Source organism: Anomaloglossus baeobatrachus, chromosome 8 (genome assembly GCF_048569485.1).
Source record: "Anomaloglossus baeobatrachus isolate aAnoBae1 chromosome 8, aAnoBae1.hap1, whole genome shotgun sequence".
Lineage (NCBI taxonomy): Eukaryota > Metazoa > Chordata > Amphibia > Anura > Aromobatidae > Anomaloglossus > Anomaloglossus baeobatrachus.
This window is the reverse complement of record NC_134360.1, coordinates 104,142,521-104,165,536: the sequence shown is the minus strand read 5'-3', so window position 1 is coordinate 104,165,536 and position 23,016 is coordinate 104,142,521. Positions and strand designations below refer to the sequence as shown.

General features: G+C 48.5%; 1 protein-coding gene across 2 annotated transcripts in view; it reads right to left on the bottom strand.

Moving 5' to 3' along the window:
* PICK1 (protein interacting with PRKCA 1) overlaps positions 1-23,016 on the bottom strand; it is a 129,124-nt gene that overhangs the window by 96,663 nt on the left and 9,445 nt on the right. For both annotated transcript variants that reach the window (XM_075321938.1, XM_075321939.1), the window contains exons 2-4: positions 20,839-20,905; positions 17,955-18,066; positions 13,964-14,092 (exon numbers count right to left, since the gene is read on the bottom strand). In XM_075321938.1, the coding sequence (XP_075178053.1) occupies positions 13,964-14,092; positions 17,955-18,066; positions 20,839-20,879 (282 nt within the window). In that variant the 5' untranslated portion in view covers positions 20,880-20,905. The remainder of the gene's footprint in view (positions 1-13,963; positions 14,093-17,954; positions 18,067-20,838; positions 20,906-23,016) is intronic.

Genomic DNA, 23,016 nt, shown 5'->3' with positions numbered 1-23,016 from the left:
TCCAACCGTTCGCCAAATAAACGTTCGCCAGAAAAAGGCAAACCAGTTAAGAACCTTTTGGAAGCAGAGTCTGCTTTCCATTCGCGCAGCCACATGGCCCTGCGGACAGCCACGGAGTTAGCGGATGCCATGGCCGTACGGCTAGCGGAGTCCAGGACGGCGTTCATTAAGGAATAACGTTTGGAACTCCATTCTACGTCTGAACTGGGTGCAAAAAACCTAAAAAACATAAAAAACATCACTATGGGGAGATAAGGCATGCACACCAGTGACTATGGAAGGGGAATACATGGAATAGCAGAAACTGCTGTGTGAATACTGACATGAAAAATTCAATAGCTATTTGTAAGAATGAAATGTGAAAAATGGAACCTGGATTACTGCCATGAACATATGAATAAAGAGAAATTTAGCTACTGAATTGATCAATGCAATAGAGCCCCAACACTACGCCAAAGTATTTCTCTACGTTGGGGTCCCTAGCTTGTGTGTGTCCTCTCATGCAGTTAAAAAACTTACCCTGTATGGGAGGCTGAGACCCAGGCTATATATACTTTGGCGTAGTGTTGGGGCTCTATTGCATTGATCAATTCAGTAGCTAAATTTCTCTTTATTCATATGTTCATGGCAGTAATGCAGGTTCCATTTTTCACATTTCATTCTTACAAATAGCTATTGAATTTTTCATGTCAGTATTCACACAGCAGTTTCTGCTATTCCATGTATTCCCCTTCCATAGTCACTGGTGTGCATGCCTTATCTCCCCACAGGACGGCGTTCATGGCGTAGGACGAAAATGCTGATGCCTAAGAGGTCAAGGAAGAAACATGCGGAGCAGAATTCCGCGTGACAGCATTAATCTCAGTCAGACATGCCGAGATTGCTTGGAGAGCCCACACGGCCGCAAAGGCCGGGGCGAAAGATGCGCCCGTGGCCTCATAAATAGACTTCACCAAGAGCTCTATCTGTCTGTCAGTGGCATCCTTCAGGGATGAGCCATCGGCAACAGACACAACGGACCTAGCAGCCAATCTAGATACTGGAGGATCCACCTTGGGAGAGTGTGCCCAGCCCTTAACGACTTCAGGTGGAAAGGGATAACGCGTGTCAGAGTGCCGTTTAGCAAAACGCTTGTCCGGGACCGCTCTGGGCTTCTGGACAGCGTCTCTGAAGTTAGAGTGATCAAAAAACGTATTGCGCGTACGTTTGGGGAATCGGAATTGGTGTTTTTCCTGCTGAGAAGCCGACTCCTCTACAGGTGGAGGCGGGGGAGAGAGATCCAACACCTGGTTGATGGACGAGATAAGATCATTTACTAAGGTGTCCCCCTCAGGGGTATCAAGGTTGAGGGCGAAGTCAAGGTCAGAGCCCTGAGCTTCCACGTCCGCCTCGTCATCCTGAGAGTCCTCAAGCTGGGATCCAGAGCAGCGTGAGGAGGCCGGGGAAGAGTCCCAGCGAGGCCGCTTAGCCGGTCTGGGACTGCGATCCGGGCAGGACTCCTCCACCTGGGACCTAGGGGCTATCCTGGGAGCGCGCTGCGGCGCGGACCGAGAAGGACCCGGAGGAGACAAACTAACAGGGGCCGGGGCCTGTGAAGAGCCCGGTCTGGACTGCAATGCCTCAAGGAGCTTAGATGACCATTTGTCCATAGAATGTGCAATGGATTGAGAAAGTGACAGAGAGCTTCTCAGCGAAAGAGGCCAATGACGGTGACTCTGTCCCTGCAGCCTGCTCAGGGGGAGCAGGGGGATCTACATGAGCCGAGGGGCCCACAAGTGCCCTGGGCTCCGGCTGAGCAAGCGTGGCAGGAGTCGAGCATTGATCACAGTGAGGGTAGGTGGATCCCGCAGGCAACATAGCCCCACAAGAGGTACAGGCCGCGAAAAAAACCTGTGCCTTAGTAGCTTTGCTCCTTGTGGACGACATGCTGTTGTCTCTTAGGAGAGTGACCACTGAGGGTATATGGGAAAAGGGTATACAGCCTTTCCGAACAGATATATATAGATATATATATATATATATATCTCTCGCTATCTATATCTATTATATATACACACATATATACATATTATATATATATATATATATATATATATATATATATATATATATATATATATATATATATATATATATATATATATATATATATATATATATATATATATATATATATATATATATATCCCGGGACCCTAGGGGGACCAGCACCGGGTGACCGGTGTGGCTTACCAACCGCTAACGAGCGGAGTGTGTCCTGCAGATTCCCTGTCGTGGATCCCCCGGAGCTGCAGAGCTTTGCCGCTGATTAGCATCCACCGGCAGAATGCCAAAAATGGCCGCCGGAGCTCTCAGGGGGGGAGTGGAGCCGAGGGCGGCGCTAGCAAAGAGCGGGAATCTGGAGCCCCCTAAGTGGTCAATGAGGGGGGGAGTGAGACATGCAAGATGCTCCAGCCCTCAAAGCCGACGTCATGTCGATAACCCCGCCCTTACCCCTGACAGGCAGGCTCGGGGGCGGGATTTTTCGCGACTAGGCCGCGGCGAAGCCGGGGACTAAATTAAAGGCCGCGCCCGACAAGCAGGCACGGTCGGCGAGGAAGTCCGCCGAAAAAATAACGGACGGAACTACCGCGGCTTCCGAGGAGAAGGTGCCCTCCCTGTACAGTCCCCACATGGGGACACAGAGTACCTTCAAGTTGCAGGGCCCGGTCCCTGGGGGTGAAGAAGCTCCGGTCAGGCAGGTTCCACCAGGGGCTGCGGATGGAGCACGGTCCCAGCACATGGATGACCGCTTAGGATCCCACTTCTCCCAGAGCCGCATAAGGGATGGTGAAGGAGACGACATGTGGCTCCAGCCTCCGTACCCGCAATGGGTACCTCAACCTTAACAACACCGCCGACATAGTGGGGTGAGAAGGGAACATGCCGGGGACCCCATCGGGGTCCTCTTTTCTTCCATCCGACATAACTATGTATGAGAATGCATGAGTGGATGTGTGCCTCCTTCCACACAAAGCATAAAACTGAGGAGCCCGTGGTCCACGGGAGGGTGTATAGGCAGAGGGGAGGGGTTACACTTTTTAAAGTGTAATACTTTGTGTGGCCTCCAGAGGCAGAAGCTATACACCCAATTGTCTGGGTCTCCCAATGGAGCGACAAAGAAAAAACGTGCTTTTAAAATAAAAAACATTTTTACTCACCCGGCTTCAGCGGTGCTCTCTGCAGCCTGTTCTGCCGGCTGCTTCTGAGCCGGCTCATTACTGTCGCGCATATTCATTATGCACGACACAGCCGACCCGGAAGCAGCTGCTGCGGGGGTCAGCGCCGGCCGGATGCTGCACCGCGGGAGCGATCAGCACCATGGAGAGCGGGAGCGCGCACAGGTGAGTTGATTTCTAAGTGCAATCACGGGCCATGGAGAACGGAGCCCGGATTGCACTTAGACAACCCACGTGTGCCGTAATTCACGGCACACGGAGGGACATGTGCGTGTTTTACACGCCAGTGAAAAACGTCAGTGTTTTTCACTGACGTGTGAAACGGGCCTTAATAAGGGCATGAAGAGCAAGCCTTCCCTTCTGTGTGCTGTCTATAGAAGAAATCACTGCAGCTGGTCTTATTCCCAGCTCCCAGTGCATTGTAGGTTAAAAACACATTTCACTGCACTGGCACTTTTCACGTTAGAAATACAACCCCATAATCCTTACATCACTGCATGCACTTTCTTGTAATCCATATTGATTACCTATAGTGGTATATTTGGTCTTGATTGCTTGTTTATTTTTCCTGATGCTATTTGGGATATCCCTGTTGTCATTTTATCTCTTGACTTTGTTTTAATACAATTCTAATAAATATTGATATTTTATCCACATACCTTGTTCATGTCACTATTTTCTTTATGGTGACTTTGTTTTCCCCCTCTGTCTATGTGCGCACTAGGCGTTTTTTTCACGCTGCGTTTGTGCGTTTTTGTCTGCAAAAAACGCACCCGTGGTAAAAAGGCAATGCGTTTTGGTGCGTTTTTGCTCACTGGTTTTTTATGAGTTTTTTTTATCAGTGAACAATGCCATTAAAGATTGTTGAAAAAAAAGGTCTGATGTCATTTCCTTCTTCAATATGTTCTTCATTCTCCACTAGTGTATGCAGGAGAGCAGACAGCTGCAGAACTACAAGGCTCAGCATGCTCCATCCAGGACTGTATGCTGGAGGGAGAGGCAGGGGGAGCAGAACTACAAGGCTCAGCATACTCCATCCAATAGTGTATGCAGGAGAGCAGACAGCAGCTGCAGAACTACAAGGCTCAGCATCCTCCATCCAGGACTGTATGCAGGATTGTTTTGCCCCGCCCCCCACCCCCCCAAAAAAAATGACATGGGCTTCGCCATATTTTTGTATGCTAGCCAGATACAGCAGGCAGGAACAGGCTGCCCCCAACCCCCAGCTGCCTGTTTGTACCTGGCTGGGAACCAAAAATATAGGGAAGCCCTTTTTTTTTTTTAATTATTTCATGAATTTCATGAAATAATTTTTAAAAAAAAAAGACGTGGGCTTCGCCCAATTTTTGAGTTCAGCCAGGTACAACTAGGCAGCTGGGGACTGGAATCCACAGCGCAGGGTGTCCATGCTTTCTGGGCACCCCCGCTGCGAATTGCAGTCCGCAGCCACCCCAGAAAATGGAGCTTTCATAGAAGCACCATCTTCTGGCGCTGTATCCAACTCTTATAGCTGCCGTGATGCCGGGTGGCTCGCTAGGTAATAATGGAGTTAGGGCTAGTTGTATATTATCAGTTAGCCCTAAGCCCGAAATTCATGGTGTCACGCCAATATTCGTCATGGCCACCATGAATTTCTAGTAAAGATAAAAAAAAACAACACACAGAAAAATATTTTTATTAGAAATAAAGAGAATTTTGTTACTTACCGTAAATTCTTTTTCTTATAGTTCCGACATGGGAGACCCAGACCATGGGTGTACAGCTTCTGCCTCCGGAGGACACACAAAGTACTACACTCAAACGTGTAGCTCCTCCCTCCTAGCATATACACCCCCTGGTAGCCAGTCCTAGCTAGTTTAGTGCAAAAGCTGAAGGAGGACATCCACCCACAAGTAGAGACAGAGCAAAACCCGGAACAACCGGAACCTCTGTCTACAACAACAGCCGGTGATAACACACGGAACAAGAAACCTGCCGACAGGCAACAGGGAGGGTGCTGGGTCTCCCATGTCGGAACTATAAGAAAAAGAATTTACGGTAAGTAACAAAATTCTCTTTTTCTTCATCGTTCCTTATGGGAGACCCAGACCATGGGACGTTCTAAAGCAGTCCATGGGTGGGAATAAACAGAAAACTGAGAAGTAGGCGAAACCTAACTTCACAAATGGGCGACAGCCGCCTGAAGGATGCGTCTGCCCAAGCTCGCATCTGCCGAAGCAAGAGCATGCACTTGGTAGTGCTTCGAAAAAGTATGCAGACTAGTCCAAGTGGCAGTCTGACAGACCTGCTGAGCCGTAGCCTGGGCCTGAAAGCCTAAGAGGGACCGACAGCTCTGATCAAATGTGCCTTGATCCCCGGCGGGAGAGGCACTTGAGTACACTGGTAGGTATCGGAAAAAAAGGCCGACCTAAACCAACGAGCCAGGGTCGGCTTAAATGCCGAGAGGCCCTTACGCTGACCAGCGGTCAGCACAAAGGAGAGGTGCACCGCCTAAGAACCGCGGTGCGAGTCACATAGATCCGGAGCGCCCGCACCAGATCCAGAGTATGCAACGCCCTTTCAAAGCGATGAACAGGAGCCGGACAAAAGGAAGGCAGGAAAAATGCCCCGGTTAAGGTGGAAGCAGCAACCACCTTAGGGAGAAAGTCCGGAGTCGGACGGAGGACCACCTTGTCTTGATGAAGGAGGACTCCGAAGAGAGTGCGGCCACAACAGAGACTCCCTTGAGGGAAGTTATGGCCACTAGAAGACCACTTTCTGTGAAAGACTAAACAAAGAAACCTCCCTAAGAGGCTCAAAGGGGGGTTTCCGGAAACCGTGAGGACCGAATTAAGGTCCCAGGGCTCCAAAGGCCGCCGGTAAGGCGGAATAATGTGAGATGCGCCCTGCATGAAGGAGCGCACCTGGACCAGCCGGGCGATACGCCGCTGTCACAACGCTGACAGAGCCGAGACCTGTCCCTTAAGGGAATTGAGGGATAGTCCTAGCTGCAGACCGGACTGTAGAAGGGACAGGAGGGTCGGCAAGGCCAAAAAGCCAAGGATACTTCCGAGCTCGAGTCATAGTGGAGATGACTTCAGGAGGGATACCAGAAGTCGTCAAGATCCATGACTCAAACGCCACACCGTCAATCTGAGAGCCGCAGGTTCTGGCGGAAAGACGGACCTCGTGAGAGAAGGTCTGGACAGTCCGGGAGATGCTATGGCATCTCTACGGACAGACGGAGCAGGTCGGGGTACCAAGCTTGCCTGGGTCAGTCTGGAGTAATGAGAATGACCCGACGGCCCTCCTTTCTGATCTTGCGCAGGACTCTGGGCAAGAACTAGAGAGTGAAACACGTAAGACAGACGAAGCTGGGACCAAACTTGAACCAGTGCGTCTGCCGCAAAAACCTGAGGATCGTGGAGCCACGGCTTGACGGCTGAGACAATCTGCCTCCCAGTTTCCCACGTCTGAGATGTGGGCTGCGGATATGGTGGACTAGGAGTCCTCCGTCCACTGAAGAATGCGATGAACCTCCAACATTGTCAGGCGGCTGAGTGTCCCGCCCTGGAGGTTGATGTAGGCAAACGCTGTAGCGTTGTCTGACTGGACTCGAATGTGCCTGGCCGCCAACAGATGGCGAAAGGCTTAGAGAGCTAGAGACACAGCTCTGATTTCCAGCACGTTGATCCAGAGGGCTAATTCGGACAGAGTCCAAGTGCCCTGCGCTCCATGGTGGAGATATACTGCTCCCCAGCCGGATAGACTAGTATCTTGGTGAGGATCACCAGGGACGGAGCCAGGAAGGAGCGTCCCTGAGACAGAGGGGCCGAAGCCACCACTGAAACGAGCCCCTGGTCTGTGGCGAAGCCACCACCCCGTGGAAGGAGGAAGTCCGCTTGTTCCAACAGCGGAAAATATCCAGCCGCAGAGGACGCAGATGGAACTGGGCAAGGGAATCGCTTCCATTGACACCACCATCTGATCCAGCACCTGTATTAGGTGCCTGATGGACCGACGTCGACTGCCAGCGGGGGTACTGCTGTTTGACTAAAGGCAGCTTCACAAGTGCCGACAGAGTCTCAAATTGCGTCCCTGGGAATATGAACTTCTGGGTCGAAGTCAGAGTGGGCTTGGACAGAATGACAAACCACCCGAATTGGTTAGAGTGGCGAAAGTGAGCGAGGCACTCCGCTAACAGTTTGCACTGGATGAAGCCCAAACTAGAAGGCTGTCCAGGACAAAAGGATCACTGCCAAACCCTAGAGGTGCAGGACCGCAATCACAGCTGCCCCGCCCTTGAGAATAATCGAGGGGCCGTGGCTAACCCCAAGGGAGGAGCCACGAATTGGACCACTCTGAATGCAAAACGTAGCCAAGGCTGGTGTGAAACTGCGATTGGCACATGCAGATAGGCATCTCTGATGTCGATGGATGCTAGGGAATCTCCTTGGGTCATTGAGTGATCGCAGAGACTCCATGCGACAATGCCGCACCTGAACATGCTTGAGAAGCTTGAGATCCAGGTCGGAAGGCATCGCCCTCTTCGGGTACTAGGAATAGATTTAAGCAGAACTCTCAGAACCGTTCCCAGTCGGGAACCGGTACAATTACTCCAGTGGCCTGCAAGAATGCCACAGCCTGTGAGAAGGCGCGGCCTTGGAGCAGGGGGGAGTTGCAGAAAAAATCTGTTTGGCGGGCTGGATAGAATTCTATCCTGTAGCCGTGGGAGATGGTATCTCGCACCCACTGAAACCCACTAAAACCATACGTCGCCAAAGTGGGAGAGCCTGCCACCGACCAAGGACGTTGCTGGCGTGGCCAGATAGCCAGGAGGAGGCTGACTTAGTGGCAGCATCTCCTGCGGTCTTCTCGTGCGCCATTTGGAGCCACCACCCCGCTTGGCTGAGCCAGTGGACGAAGCCGAGGGCTTAGAGAACGATCAGATGCAGGAACGAAAAGAATGAAACCTCGACTGATTCGTGTCCTGGACAGGTTTCCTGGTTTAGGTTTGTGGCATGGAAGAACTCTTCCCGCCAAGAGCTTCCTTAATAATTTCATCCAGTTGTTCCCGAATAGTCTGGTCCCAGCAAAAGGGAGCCCAGCAAGGAACTTCATTAGAAGCATCCGCCGTCCAGTTCCGAAGCCACAGGAGCTTGCGGATAGCGAGGAAATTAGCCGAGGCCACCGCAGTGCGGTGACAGTCTCCAGCATGGCAGACATGGCATAGGATGAAAAGACTGAAGTCTGGAAGTTAAGGCAACCATTTCGGGCAAAGAGTCCCTGTGAGGGAATGCATCTCCTCCAGAGAAGCAGAGATGGCTTTAAAAACCGCACTGCTGCAAGAGCTGGGGAGAACGAGGCCCTTGCCGCCTCCATACAGATTTGGCCAGAAGGACAACCTGGCGGACAGCAAAGCCATAAGTGAGGAGCCATCAGCCACTGATACAACGGTCCGGGCTGAGTGTCTAAACACCGGAGGGACCACCTTTGGTGAATGAGCCCGCTCCTTGACCACCTCTGGTGGAAAGGGAAACTGCCATCAGAACCACGCTTTGGGAAGCGTTTGCCAGAGCAGACCCTGGGCTTGGTCACAGTGGCCTGAAAACTGGAGTGGTTAAGGAACACACTCATTGTTCTCTTAGGCAAGGTAAACTGGTGCCTTTTTGCCAGAGAGGGTTGTTCCTCTGATACTGGCGGATTCCAGTACAGAATTAATGTACAGTGGGATAGGGGGGTGCGGTGGGCACACTTGGTGTGTAGAGAGGAGCATATATATGTTGTGCTTCTCTGGTCCCCCCGGTTCAGTGGGTTTTTTATTGCCTGCGCTCCGCACCCTGCTGTCAGCCACTGATACAACTATCCGGGCTGAAATACTAGACACCGGAGGGACCACCCTTGGTGAATGAGCCCACTCCTTGACCACCTGTGGTGGAAGGGAGAAAAGTCATCAGAACCACGCTTTGGGAGCGTCTGTCAGGACAGGCTCTGGGCTTGGTCCAGTGGGCGGAAAACTGGAGTGGTTAAGGAACACACTCCTTGTTCTCTGTAAGGTATACTGATGCCTTTCTGCCAGAGGGGAATACTCCCCTGATACAGGCGGATTGAGGTCCAGTACAAATATAATGGACGCAATCAAATCATTAGCATCTGCATCACCTTTGGACAGAACAATGGCACATTAAGTAGCGTCCGAGCCCCCAGAAAAGACATCCTCCTTGTCCCGTGAGTCAGCTCGTGAATCAGAGCTGCGGGACGGGGAGGACAGGGGACCCTGTGTCTCCATTTTAGGAGGACGGGGACTGAGACCAGAGGAAGAGTCCTCTGAGAGCTGGCTGAGCAAGCCGTAGCAGCAGAAGCGCCCTGAAGGGGGCTAATGCATACTCAGCACCACCGGAGCAGCTGGAGGGACCACTGATGAGCCTCCAGGCTGAGGGATCACTGTGTTTATGTGCTCAGTACAGCAGTACGAGTCTACATGCAGTGCATATTAAGAACAGTCTTGCAGCCTTGCTCTGATGTGAGACATGCTGCAGAAGTGGGGGCTCTGTGAGGGAATGCATCTCCAGAATGACCCCCAACAGAGAATATAAACAGAGAACATAAGCAGCTGCACAACTGGAGGTTGTGGCTTGCCAGACCGTTTTACATACATTTCTGTGCTCTCCAGTCCCCCAGCCCAGGCCCCCATTTGTCACAATGTGGGATCTCTGTGCCTATGCAGACATTGAGAACGCTGAGAAAATGGTGACCGGAGCGAGGAGAGGGGGCGGGGCCTACTCTGAGAGTGGGCAAATGATGTAGACAGGGGAGGGAATCTCTCCTCAGTGAGGAGTATCCGTTCCCTGTGCTGCACAGCCGCTGGGCGGAGCCACACTGTCCCTCTGCATAACTAATATGCAGGGGCAGTGAAACCGAAACTAGGCCTCAGGCGAAGCCGGGGCCTAGATTTAAACATGCGGCCAGCGTGCAGGCACCATCGGCGCGGTTCTCCAGTGAAAACTGGAGAACCGGCCGGAAATGTTAACACAGACATATAACACACTCCCCCCAATAAATGAAGTACAAGGGACCCCTGGAAAGACCACTTTCTGTGGTAAAGACGTCTCAATACTTAGCTTTTGAGACGCAGGGCCATGTCCCGGGGGGGGGGGGGGGGGTTAAACGCTCCGTCCAGCAGAATCCTGAACAGGGCTGCGGATGGAGACCGGTCTCCTGCAAAGCAGTGAGAACCGTGTTGGCTCCCACTTCAAGCCAGAGCCCCAGGGGGTGGTGAAGGAGCGCGGCATGTGAAGGCTCCAGCCTTGTAAAGTCAACCTTAACAGCACCGCCGACACAGTGGGGTGAGAAGGGACATGTCGGGAGTCCAGACTGGACCCGCTTTTCTTCCAAATCTTTGAAATCCAAAAAATCAAAAATCAGAGAATGCATGTGTGTGTGTACCTCCTGAACACAAAGCATTGAACTGGCTAGGACTGGCTACCAGGGGGTGTATATGCTAGGAGGGAGGAGCTACACGTTTGAGTGTAGTACTTTGTGTGTCCTCCGGAGGCAGAAGCTATACACCCATGGTCTGGGTCTCCCATAAGGAACGATGAAGAAAAAACACAACACAATTAGTGACTCCATCTTTATTGAAATAAAGAACCCCCCCTCCGAAGTAATCCTGGGTCAAGGGTCCAGCGACATCCAATCCGGATCCAATATCATCTGATCGGTTTGCTGGAAGGCAAAGCAATCAGATGATGTGTCAGGTTCAAGGATGTGAATCACATCACACATCAGCTGATTGTATAAAATTGTATACAATCAGCTGAGGCATCAGTGAAAAAAAATAAAAATAAATAAATAATACACACGTCTGTGCTGACTCCCGTCCAATCGCTGCAGGAGCTGCCGGTAATCATCTGATGAAGTCTCCTGACGGCATCAGCTGATAGTTTAGCCGGCCGGGTAGTAAAAAGTCGGGTTCACCACTGTCACTGTCAGCTAATTCTGTCAGGTGACCACATCAGGTGATCAGCGCCAGGTCCTGCAGCTATCGGAGGTGTCCTGGCCGTCTGCACACAGCCGGAGCAGGGGTGGCGGTACCGGGAGAGGACCTGGGAGCGGACATGGCACCGGGAGTCTGCAGACAGGTGAGTATGACATTTTTTTTTTTTCTACTGTTCACTTTTGATTTCGCAGCTGCTTCTATCTCCCGTCCGTACATGGCACCGGACGGGAGTGGACATGACACCGGACGGGAGGTGGAGGCAGCGGTGGCGGTACTGGGAGGATTCACGCTTCTGTGTTTACCAACAGAAGGAATCCTCTTCCTGTACACATCACTTTACTACCCACCCCTTGCGTTTATAGCTGCGTTTTTAGTCATAGAAACGCAGCTATATTTGCAATTTGCGGTTTTCATTGCGTTTTTGAACTTCTCATTGAGCTCAATGGGTGGAAAACACAGTGAAAAATGCAGGAATAAATTGACATGCTGTGTTTTTGTGGGCACCACAAAAACGCAGCTAAAAAAAAAAAAAAACGCTGTGTGCGGACAGCACTTCTGAAAACCCATAGACATTACTGGGGAAGCAAAGTCACAACGTATTCAGCACAAAAACGCGGTAAAAAACGCCGCTAAAAACGCAGCAAAAACGTCTAGTGCACACAGGGCCTAAAGAATTTTTGATTTGTAAAAGACAGCATGCAGAGGGGAAAACTAGTAACAATGCAGGCTAGAAGTTATATCATGGCCAGAAATGGTGATTTTCCTCGTGTTCTTACACTGGACACCTTATTATGAAAAGTTACTTGAAAATCGTTACCTTTTTATAGGGTACTTCCAGGACTTTTTTTTTTTAAATGTTCTTAAGCAATAACAGGGAAGTAGTTGGTACCTACCTGCCTGTTGTACCTGGCGCCGCCGTTATTCGTCAGTCTGCTCCTGCCGGACGTCATGTTGATTTTTAGCCAGCTCCTCCAGTTAGGCAGCAGGAAGCAAACTGTCAATCAGCATGACGTCCGCTGTCCCACCATATCTACAGAGCAGAGTGGATGAGAAGCTGCCGCTCTGTAGACGAATTTTGTATCACACAGGTAGAAGAAAAGACCGGGTTTATGCCGCGCTGAAAACCACTGATGCGTGTAAATTAAAAGATTTGCTCTGTAGACGAAGCCACTGTATCGCAGGCAGGAGCAGTATTGACTATTGTGCGTCTGCAAACAACAACACAGGGCACAACAGGCAGGTATATAGCAACTACTTTCCCTGTCAGTGCTTAGGCACAATTTATTTTTTTTAAGTCTTGGAAATACCCTTTAACAACAAATGATTGTTGTTACCTAATAAACGACAGACACATTACTATTTTTTCATTATTGGGACCGAAGTGGACAGTGTTGGAAATTTTCATCTTATAGCTGGACGAAAGACTAAGGGGGAACCTAATACACCCCATAGCGATTTTCAGTTTTTTTTCCCCTTCTTCTTCCAAGAGACAACTTTTTTATTTTTCCGTCCATATTGCCACATGAGCGCTTGTTTTGTGCGGGACGAGTTGTGCGTTTGAACGACACCATTCATTCCGCCCCATATTGTACTGTAAAATGGGGAAAAAATTTCAAGTGCGATGAAATTGCAGAAAAACTGCAATTGCATGATGTTTTGTTTTTTGTTATGTTCACTAAACGATAGACATGACGTGGCAATATGATTCGTCAGGTCAGCACGAGTTTGTAGATACCAGTCATGTATAGTGTTACTTTTACCTAACGGGTGAAACAAAAATGTAGAAGTTTTTAAAAAAAAAAAAAAAAGAAGTGAAATGCGCTTTTGTGACCATTTGCCGAGACCCGTACTGTTCTCATTTTTCGGGATCTGGGGATCATTGACCACTTATTTTTCTGTGTCTTGAACTGACGTTTTTGATTGTACCATTTTTGCGTAGATGAGATGTTGTAATCGCCTCTTACTGCATTTTAATGCAATGTTGCAGAGACCAAAAAAAATGTAATTCTGGCATAATGATTTTTTTTCACTATGCCATGTACCGATCAGATTAACTGATTTTATAGTTTGATAGATTGCACATTTCTGAGCATGGTGATACTAAATATGTATTTTTTCTTGTTATTGTTTTATTTTCAATGGTGCAAAGGGGGGGGTGATTTGAACTCTTAGTTTTTGGGGTTTTTTTCCTTCATATTTTAAATTTTTTTTTACATCTTTTAATGAGTTTACTAGACCCCTAAGATCGCTTCTCCTCATCATGGCAGTGACAGGGGGTCATCATCTGACAGTCTTTCCTTGTTTAAGTGCCCCGGGTTTTTCAGCCCACAGGAATTTTTATGCTAAGGTAGTGCCAGAGTTTTTTCTATTTTCTGGACTATCATCTGCCCCCATGCTGTCATAGCAACCCATTGGCGCACCGATGGCGGCGGGGAACGGCACGACCCCTGCCGAAGCACTTTAGATTCCACTGTCAGAGTTTGACAGTGTGATCTAAGGAGTTAACAGGTGCAGGTGGATCGGAGATCCACCTGCGCTTGTTTGACGCACATGTCTGCTAATCGGATGGGAGCTGGGAACTGGGCAGATCCCTGTCTTAAATGGAACAGAGGATCAAATGTTGGACAACAGCTCCATCTGTGGTCCCTGGGTTTAGGACCCCATTCTCAGAATCACTGCTCAGATGCACACAGATCAATAACTAATTTGAGAATAACTTTTTAAGTTCTCTATAACTGGAGGAAAATATCAAAGTAACTATTCTCACCTTAACAGTCTGGATCATTTTGGCCACCTCCACTTTTGTTTTCCCCTTAACGGATTTTCCATTCACACCAGTAATTTCATCTCCTGCTGCAATGGTTCCATCTAGAGCGGCAGGAGTATTGTCAAACACCTGCAAAGGCAACATTAGAAGTTATATGCAGAAATCGATTTAATAGAAAAATTAAACACTTTTACAAAGAATCTTGATTTACAGGGAATCTGTCATCCTTTTGAGTTTTTTAGTTATTAATATGGGCATATAGGAAGCATAAAGGTGACATTAGCCATACCTGTATGCCTCCTGGATGAGGGGTCATTTGGCAAAAATGATCTTTTATATCTTCTATCTCCCGGGCTATGCGGTGTGTGCTGTCCAGCAGATAATCTTGCCACCAGTCTTCACTATACAGGATTCCTTCACCCGTTCTCTTCCCTGGTGTTGTGGGCTGCCGGGAATCTTGCGCCTGCGCATTCTTCCTGCTGTCCCTCCCTGCACTGTTCAGCCCTTCTCTGGGTGCAGGCTTCAATTTGCTATTCGCAGGGAGTCACTGCTGCTTCACAGTGCAGGGAGGAACGGCAGGCAGAATGTGCAAGAGCGGTATTTTCGGCCCTGCACAATTGCATTGTGGAGAGCTGATGGAAGCCGGCAACTGCACACTATCAAAGATTGACAGCAGCATTAAAGTGATTATGTTACAGCGACCGGAGCACACTGTGGTCGCTGCACTTAAGGCGGATGCTGGCTATGTAACACAGCTGGCATTTGCCTGGTATGAAGTATGCTCATCTCCTGAGTCTGCTTTATACTTTGTTAATCCCATAGGTGCTTGACAGGAATAAACGTAATGACAAATTACATTTTTTGCAATAAAATGTTGCAGATCTTATAAGCCACCTTAGCTGGCAGACCCAGACGTCATTACTCAGCCTCAGGATGCCATAGAGACCTTTTATCACACAATCGTGCTCACTGTGTTACCGATGGGGTTCTACATGCCGCTGTCTCTTTACAGGGTAAAACAGCTACAATCAGTACTAATATTGATCAAAATGGATGCAAAAGGGTGTCAGCTGCAATACAAGGGGCTGCTATTCCCTTTTTCCGCAGCTCAGTAAAAAGGCATATTGGTGGCCATTAGGGAGTTAAGGGTGAGTGGTGCTGTCCATAGCACAGGCGGTATTGATTTAGAGCCCTGCTGTGCAGCAGGCATGTTTTATTCAAACGCTGCAGCAATTCAGAGAACCCCAACTGTGAAGAGCTGGATTTGTTTGCTACGGCTCTGCCCTGCTCCTCTCGCCCCGCTCCAGTTGGTTTCATGGGAAGATACTGGGTGAGCTGGGATGTGACGGTGTGGAGAAGCAGGCCAGATTCTGCACCAGACTAGTCACATCCCACCCCACCTCCTGCCAGAGCAATTCAGAGTCAAACGTACTAGTGACGTTCCCTTACAGCAATTCCCCAATAAATCAAAACCCCTCATTCAAAAGTAAAGCAATAAAACAGAAGGGCAGAGGGGAGAAAGCAATTTTTCATTGCTGTCCTGTGAATCCATCAGCAGAATGTAGGCTGCTATATATGACTGATGCAATTTCCCTTTAAGATGGAGCAAACGCCATGAAATTGTGAATTCTTACATATCCATAGCTGAGAAATAACATGTAGGAAAGATTGTTTTCATTTAAGGTTTTTTTTTTAATTTTTATCTATTTCATGAACTGAAAATGTCTTAGGCCTTGTGCGCACTAGGCGTTTTTGCCGCGTTTTTAGCGGCGTTTTTTACCGCGTTTTTGTGCTGAAAACGCAGTGACATTGCTTCCCCTGCAATGTCAATGGGTTTTCAGAAGTGCTGTCCTCACACAGCGTTTTTTTTTAGCTGCGTTTTTGTGGTGACCACAAAAACGCAGCATGTCAATTATTTCTGCGTTTTCCACTGCGTTTTTCACTCATTGAATTCAATGAGATGTTAAAAACGCAATGAATAACGCATATAGCCGCGTTTCTATGACTAAAAACGCAGCTATAAACGCAAGGGGTGGGCACTACAGTGACGTGTACAGGAAGAGGATTCCTTCTGTTGGTAAACACAGAAGCATGAATCCTCCCGGTACCGTCACCGCTGCGTCCACCTCCCGTCCTGTGCATGTCAGCTCCGTGCGGCGCCATGTCTGGGCGGGAGGTGGAGGCAGCGGCGAAAAACAAAGTGAACAGTAGAAAAAAAAAAATGTCATATACTCACCTGTCTGCAGGGTCCCGATGCCATGCCCGCTCCCATCTCCTCCCGGTCCCGCCGCTCTGGCTGTGTGCAGTCTCCCCGGGGCAGGACCTTGCTTGCAGGACCTGGCTGTGGATCACCTGATGCAGTCACCTGACGCATCAGCTGATCGTAGTCTCGCCGGCTTTTTCACGCCCGGCCGGCTATCAGCTGATCCTGCCGTCAGGGGACTTCATCAGCTGATTACCGGCAGCTCCGGCAGCGATCGTATAGGATCAGACTCCTGTCCAATCGATCGCTCCAGGAGCTGCCGGTAATCACCACAGCACATAAGTGAGTATGTATTTTTTTTTTTTTTTCTACTGATGCATCAGCTGATTGTATAATCGGCTTTTATACAATCAGCTGATGTGTGATGGGATTCAGGCACTTGATCCTGACACATCATCAGATCGCTTTGCCTTCCAGCAAACCGATCAGATGATATTGGATCCGGATTGGACGGCGCGGGACCCTGACCCAGGATTACTGCGGAGGGGGGTTTATTTCAATAAAGATGGAGTCACTAATTGTGTTGTGTTTTATTTCTAATAAAAATATTTTTCTCTGTGTTGTGTTTTTTTTTTATCATTACTAGAAATTCATGGTGGCCATGTCTAATATTGGCGTGACACCATGAATTTCGGGCTTAGGGCTAGCTGATAATATACAGCTAGCCCTAATTCCATTATTACCTAGCTAGCCACCCGTCACCAGGGCAGCTAGAAGAGTTGGATACAGCGCCAGAAGATGGCGCTTCTATGAAAGCGCCATTTTCTGGGGTGGCTGCGGACTGCAATTCGCAGTGGGGGTGCCCAGAAAGCATGGGTACCCTGCACTGTGGATTCCAATCCCCAGCTGCCTAGTTGTACCCGGCTGGACTCAAAAATTAGGCGAAGCCCACGTCATTTTTTTTTTTTAATTATTTCATGAAATAATTAAAAAAAAAAGGGCTTCTCTATATTTTTGGTTCCCAGCCGGGTACAAATAGGCAGCTGGGGGTTGGGGGCAGCCCGTACATGCCTGCTGTACCCGGCTAGCATACAAAAATATGGCGAAGCCCATGTCATTTTTTTTTTCTTTTCGGGCAAAAAACTGCATACAGTCCTGGATGGAGGATGCTGAGCCTTGTAGTTCTGCAGCTGCTGTCTGCTCTCCTGCATACACTAGTGAATGGAGGATGCTGAGACTTGTAGTTCTGCAGCTGCTGTCTGCTCTCCTCCATACACTAGTGAATGGAGATGCTGAGACTTGTAGTTCTGCAGCTGCTGTCTGCTCTCCTGCATACACTAGTGAATGGAGGATGTGGAGACTTGTAGTTCTGCAGCTGCTGTCTGCTCTCCTGCATACACTAGTGAATGGAGGATGCTGAGACTTGTAGTTCTGCAGCTGCTGTCTGCTCTCCTGCATACACTAGTTCTGCAGCTGTCTGCTCTCCTGCATACAATGAACATTTTGAAGAAGGAAATGACATCAGACCTTTTTTTTTTTTTTTTTCATCAACAATCTTTAATGGCATTGTGCACTGATTAAAAACGCAGTGAGCAAAAACGCAGCAAAAAACGCACCAAATCGCGGCAAAAACGCATGCGTTTTTGCCGCGTTTTTTTTAGCCGCGGGTGCGTTTTTTAGACAAAAACGCACATAAAAACGCAGCGTGAAAAAAACGCCTAGTGCGCACATACCCTAAAACTTCTGATAGCAACAGCCCAAGAACAATGCACAACGCAAAGGGCTCACCTGTACAATGTAAAGGCAGGGGCAATGCTGGGCCCCCCCTCCGATACTGATCCCAATCACATTTTGTGAGTCTTTCTTCAGCGATACTGTCCCTGGGACCGTGGGTATCCCGCTAAAATAAAAATGGCATGTGATGTGGCAGGTACGATACAGAGAGCGGAAATCACTACATACACACACAAGTGCAATATACGCTCGCCCACATCATATTGCTGGAGACTAACTCTATTTGACTATTTATCCTTTATATAAATCTATGATTCGTTGCTAAAACCAATAAAAATTAAAAAAAAAAAAAGTGCAATATAAAGCAAATAAAATGTCTAATGTAGCACAAAATGGTATCAATGTAACATGTGTTCACCCTGCAAAACACAAGCCCTCACGCAGCTCTATCAACTGCAAAAAGAAAAAAAAAATTTTCCCACTTATATTTACAAGAAAAGAAATCCCTGCATATTTGGTATTATTGTAATCAGACTTCGTGGACAATCATGAGTATAGGTCAATTTTAGTGCACAATGAACGCCGTAAAACCACAACCCAAAAAAAATAAAAAATGGTAGAATTGCATGTTTTTCAGCATTCCATCACACTTGGATTTTTTTTCTGAAAGGGGCCTAATCTATATATATAATTGCCTTATTCTGTCTGTCTGTCTGTCTGTCTGTCTTGCTCCAAAATTGTGTCCTTACCGTGACATGTCCTTACGGTGACAAACAGCGGATTAGCCGCTGGGCTCGCCATGGCCCCCCCCCACGGATTGGCCGCTCGCCTCGGCTCCTCCCCCCGCACGGACTGACCGCTCGCCTCGGGTCCGCCCCCCCTGCACGGATCGGCCATGTCCTTACGGTGACAAACAGCGGATTGGCCGCTGGGCTCGCCGTGGCCCCGCACGGATTGGCAGCTCGGATTCACGGATTCGCCATGGCCCCGCCCCCCGCACGGATTGGCCGCTCGCCTCGGCTCCTCCCCCCCGCACGGATTGGCCGCTCACCTCGCCTCCGCCCCCCCGCACGGATTGGCCGCTCGCCCAGGCTCCGCCCCCCACACGGAATGGCCTCTCGCCCCGAGGTGAGCGCATCAAGGTCCTGCAGTGGCGGAACACACACACACGCACACACATAAGAACAGAGACACACACACACACATCAGATCACACTCACTCTCACACACACCTCACATACACACATCAGATCGCATCCACGTCCTGCAGCGGCGGAACACACACACACACACACACATCAGATCACACTCACTCTCACACACACCTCACATACACACATCAGATCGCATCCACGTCCTGCAGCGGCGGAACACACACACACGCACACACATAAGAACAGACACACACACACACACACATCAGATCACACTCACTCTCACACACACCAGATCGCATCCACATACTCACAACATCCCGTGATATCGCTTGCTTCTCGGCGGCGATACTGTGCAGTGACCTTCCAGGACCTGCCGGAGGATCACATGGCCGGAAGCATGTGGTATCTCCGGATGTTGTGATTGTGTCAGCGCGTATGTGCGATATCGTCAGTGTGTGTGTGTGAGTGTATGCGATCGGATGTGCGTGAGTGTGTTCTGATGTGTGAGTGTGTGTGTGAGTGTGTGTGTGTGTGAGTGTATGCGATCGGATCTGTGAGTCTCGGCAGAGGAGCACGGCATGCAGCACAGCTCCTGGGACCGCCCACCGGTGGGCACAGGGAGAAGTGGGGTGTGTGTGTGAGTGTATGCGATCAGATGTGTGCGTGTTTACTGTCTGATGTGTGACTGTGGAGCACGATGGGGGGTGCGCAGCATGGGGGATGGAGCACGATGGGGGGTGCGCAGCATGGGGGATGGAGCACGATGGGGAGTGCGCAGCATGGGGGATGGAGCACGATGGGGGGTGCGCAGCATGGGGGATGGAGCAAGATGGGGAGTGCGCAGCATGGGGGATGGAGCACGATGGGGGGTGCGCAGCATGGGGGATGGAGCACGATGGAGAGTGCGCAGCATGGGGGATAGAGCACGTTTGGGAGTGCGCAGCTTGGGGGATAGAGTACGATGGGGAGTGCGCAGCATGGGGGATGGAGCACGATGGGGAGTGCGCAGCATGGGGGATGGAGCACGTTTGGGAGTGCGCAGCATGGGGGATGGAGCACGATGGGGAATGCGCAGCATGGGGGATGGAGCACGATGGGGAGTACACAGCATGGGGGATGGAGCACAATGGGGAGTGGGGATGGAGCACGATGGGGGGTGCACAGCATGGGGGATGGAGCACGATGGGGGGTGTAAACCTCCCCCCAAAACACACACACACACACTGCCACACACGCACTGCACAAGACACCACACACACACTGGGAACCACAAACACTGCCCTACACAGACACCCACACACACAGACAACGCCACACACACACAACACCCAACACACAAACACAGCGGCACACACAAATATACGCACATACCGCACAACACACACATTGCACAAAACATACCTCCCCCCAAAACACACACCCCACACCAACCGCGCAACACACATACACAACGATACAGACACACAGCGCTCCACAAATAAAGACACACAACGCAACACACAAACAACACCGCTCTCACCCCCCGCCACACCCAAACAACACCCAGAACATGTACAGCCCCTACACAAACACTTGGTAACTACAGACAACAACATCTATATACATATATAACAAAAATCATACATTAACTACACAATACGTAAATTGTAGAATACCCGATGCGTAGAATCGGGCCACCTTCTAGTAGCTTTATAAAAGGAGTAATTCCCGAACACTTTATGAGTAATGCCCAATAGCTTTATGACCGTACAACAATCATTTGTTACTTAGCGTTTACTTACAGTTTGTCTTCGTCAAGGTCATAGTCATATTCGGAAAACATTTCTCTTTATGTGACAGTCCGCTTTTCTGTAGAGAGGGAGGATAAAGGAACTGAGAATTCACAGCTCATATCAATTGCTGCAAAATGGTATTAACATATATAGAAAGTATCAATTTATTAAAATGGAATCTGTCAGCAGGATTTCACACCCTACTTATCACAAACTATCTGTACAAGTAGCTAAAACACCAGTGATTACATGGACAGTCCGTTCCTCCATTACAGTGAAATCAGTTTAAATTGAAATGCAAATAGACTGAAAGAATATGGAAAATCTGAACCTCTGTCACTCCAGCTCTGTTCTCCGCCCAGCACCACCTCCTCTGAGTGCCAGCCTCTATGCTGGATCATCATCGAGGACACACATACGATCCCCTATCTGGGATCTACATTATATGTAGGTCCTGGTTTACATGTTTGACTTTATAAGTGACTGCATCAGTATGTATAGAGAAAAAAAGATTGCTTATACCATCTAATTTCTTAGTGACAACACTATTTGGGTTGATATCACATTTGATGTATACAACCTTAGTATTTAAAAATTACACTTCATTTACCTCTGGTAGTGTTTACAGTGGATGTCATTTTTGCACAGGTCATTTTTGGAGTGATTTATTCATTATTTTTTATTCCATGCACTGTCACTTTACTTATTACTTACCCGCTGTATTTCTGTGCATAACATTATAATCTCTATTGGACTTGTATAGACCATGTGCACTCTATATACCCAACTAAATACTGTATTTATCATTTGTGATATACATGCAATTTGAATTGGACTTATGTACACCGTTGCATTTGCAGTTTATATACCTATCCTAGCACTGTATTTATCATTTGTGAAATACATACCGTAGATCTTTTATGTAGGGCACTTTTAAGCATCATTTATCTTCTATCACGAATGGTCTATCATAAGCCTCAAGGGTGACATTAATATTTACAAGAACCATATTTGCACTTTATATACATATCTAAGTACAGTATTATGTAATTGTGGTATATACAGCGGACGCACCTTTGCACATGTCACTTTCAAGCATCTTATATTATACATTTCTGACCATTATAGGCTTTTAGAGTGATGATACCATTTACCAGAATGTGTCATCCTTCAATCGTGCATATTTAACATGTGTGGTTTCTCATTGTTACAGCATTTGTCCTTTTCTCTTCATTCCTCCATGTTATTGTTTGTTGATGATCTTGTTATCAATAAAGAATATTTGTTGGTTTAGGATATACTAGAGTCCCTTGTTTTCTAAATCATAGAATCATAGAATGGTAGAGTTGGAAGGGACCTCAAGGGCCATCGGGTCCAACCCCCTGCGAGTGCAGGCTTTCCTACATCATCCCAGCTATATGTTTATCCAGTTTCTGCTTGAAGATTTCCATTGAGGGAGAGCTCACCACCTCCCGTTGTAGCCTGTTCCAGTCCCTGACTGCCCTCATAAAATCGGATCTTTATTTTGCCTTTTCGGACCAAGGAATTTCATTGGCTCTCTTTTCTGTAGTTATCTATCCAGTGTGATTTCGGTGAAGAGGGAAGTGGCGTTGGGTGGGGAATAGAGCTGGAGTGACAGAGGCTTCAGCAGTACCAATACTTCTTCAGCCTCAGTTGCATATCATTTCTGATTTCTCAGTAATGGAGGAATGGACTGGTGATGTAAAGGAATTGCTGGCCTTGTCTTTGCAAGAGGTACATGTACATATACAGAATGTGGGGCGTAAAATCCAGCAAACAAATTCACTTTAAAAGTATTTAAGCCTTAAAATGGTAGTCTAGAATTAGAAAACATTTTTTTTCCAAAAACAGTGCCACACCTGTCTACAGGTTGTGTCCAGGATTGCAGCTTGACTCCACAGAAGTGAATAGTGCTGATCTGCAATGCTAAATAGCCTGTGGAGTAGTGTTGGGCAGTTTAAGGAAAAAAGTAAAATATATATCTTATCCTGGACAAAACAAATGTAAGGCAAATCTGTCCCCTAAATATGCTGTATGTATGGGCAGCATATTCCAGAGATCTGTTGTCCCCAATCCATAACTTTCAACGCATGGTTAACCCCTCCCTTACCGACCTCCACTGTACACGTACCATGCTGGCTGGGTGAGCTCGCCCCATGCCCGGCA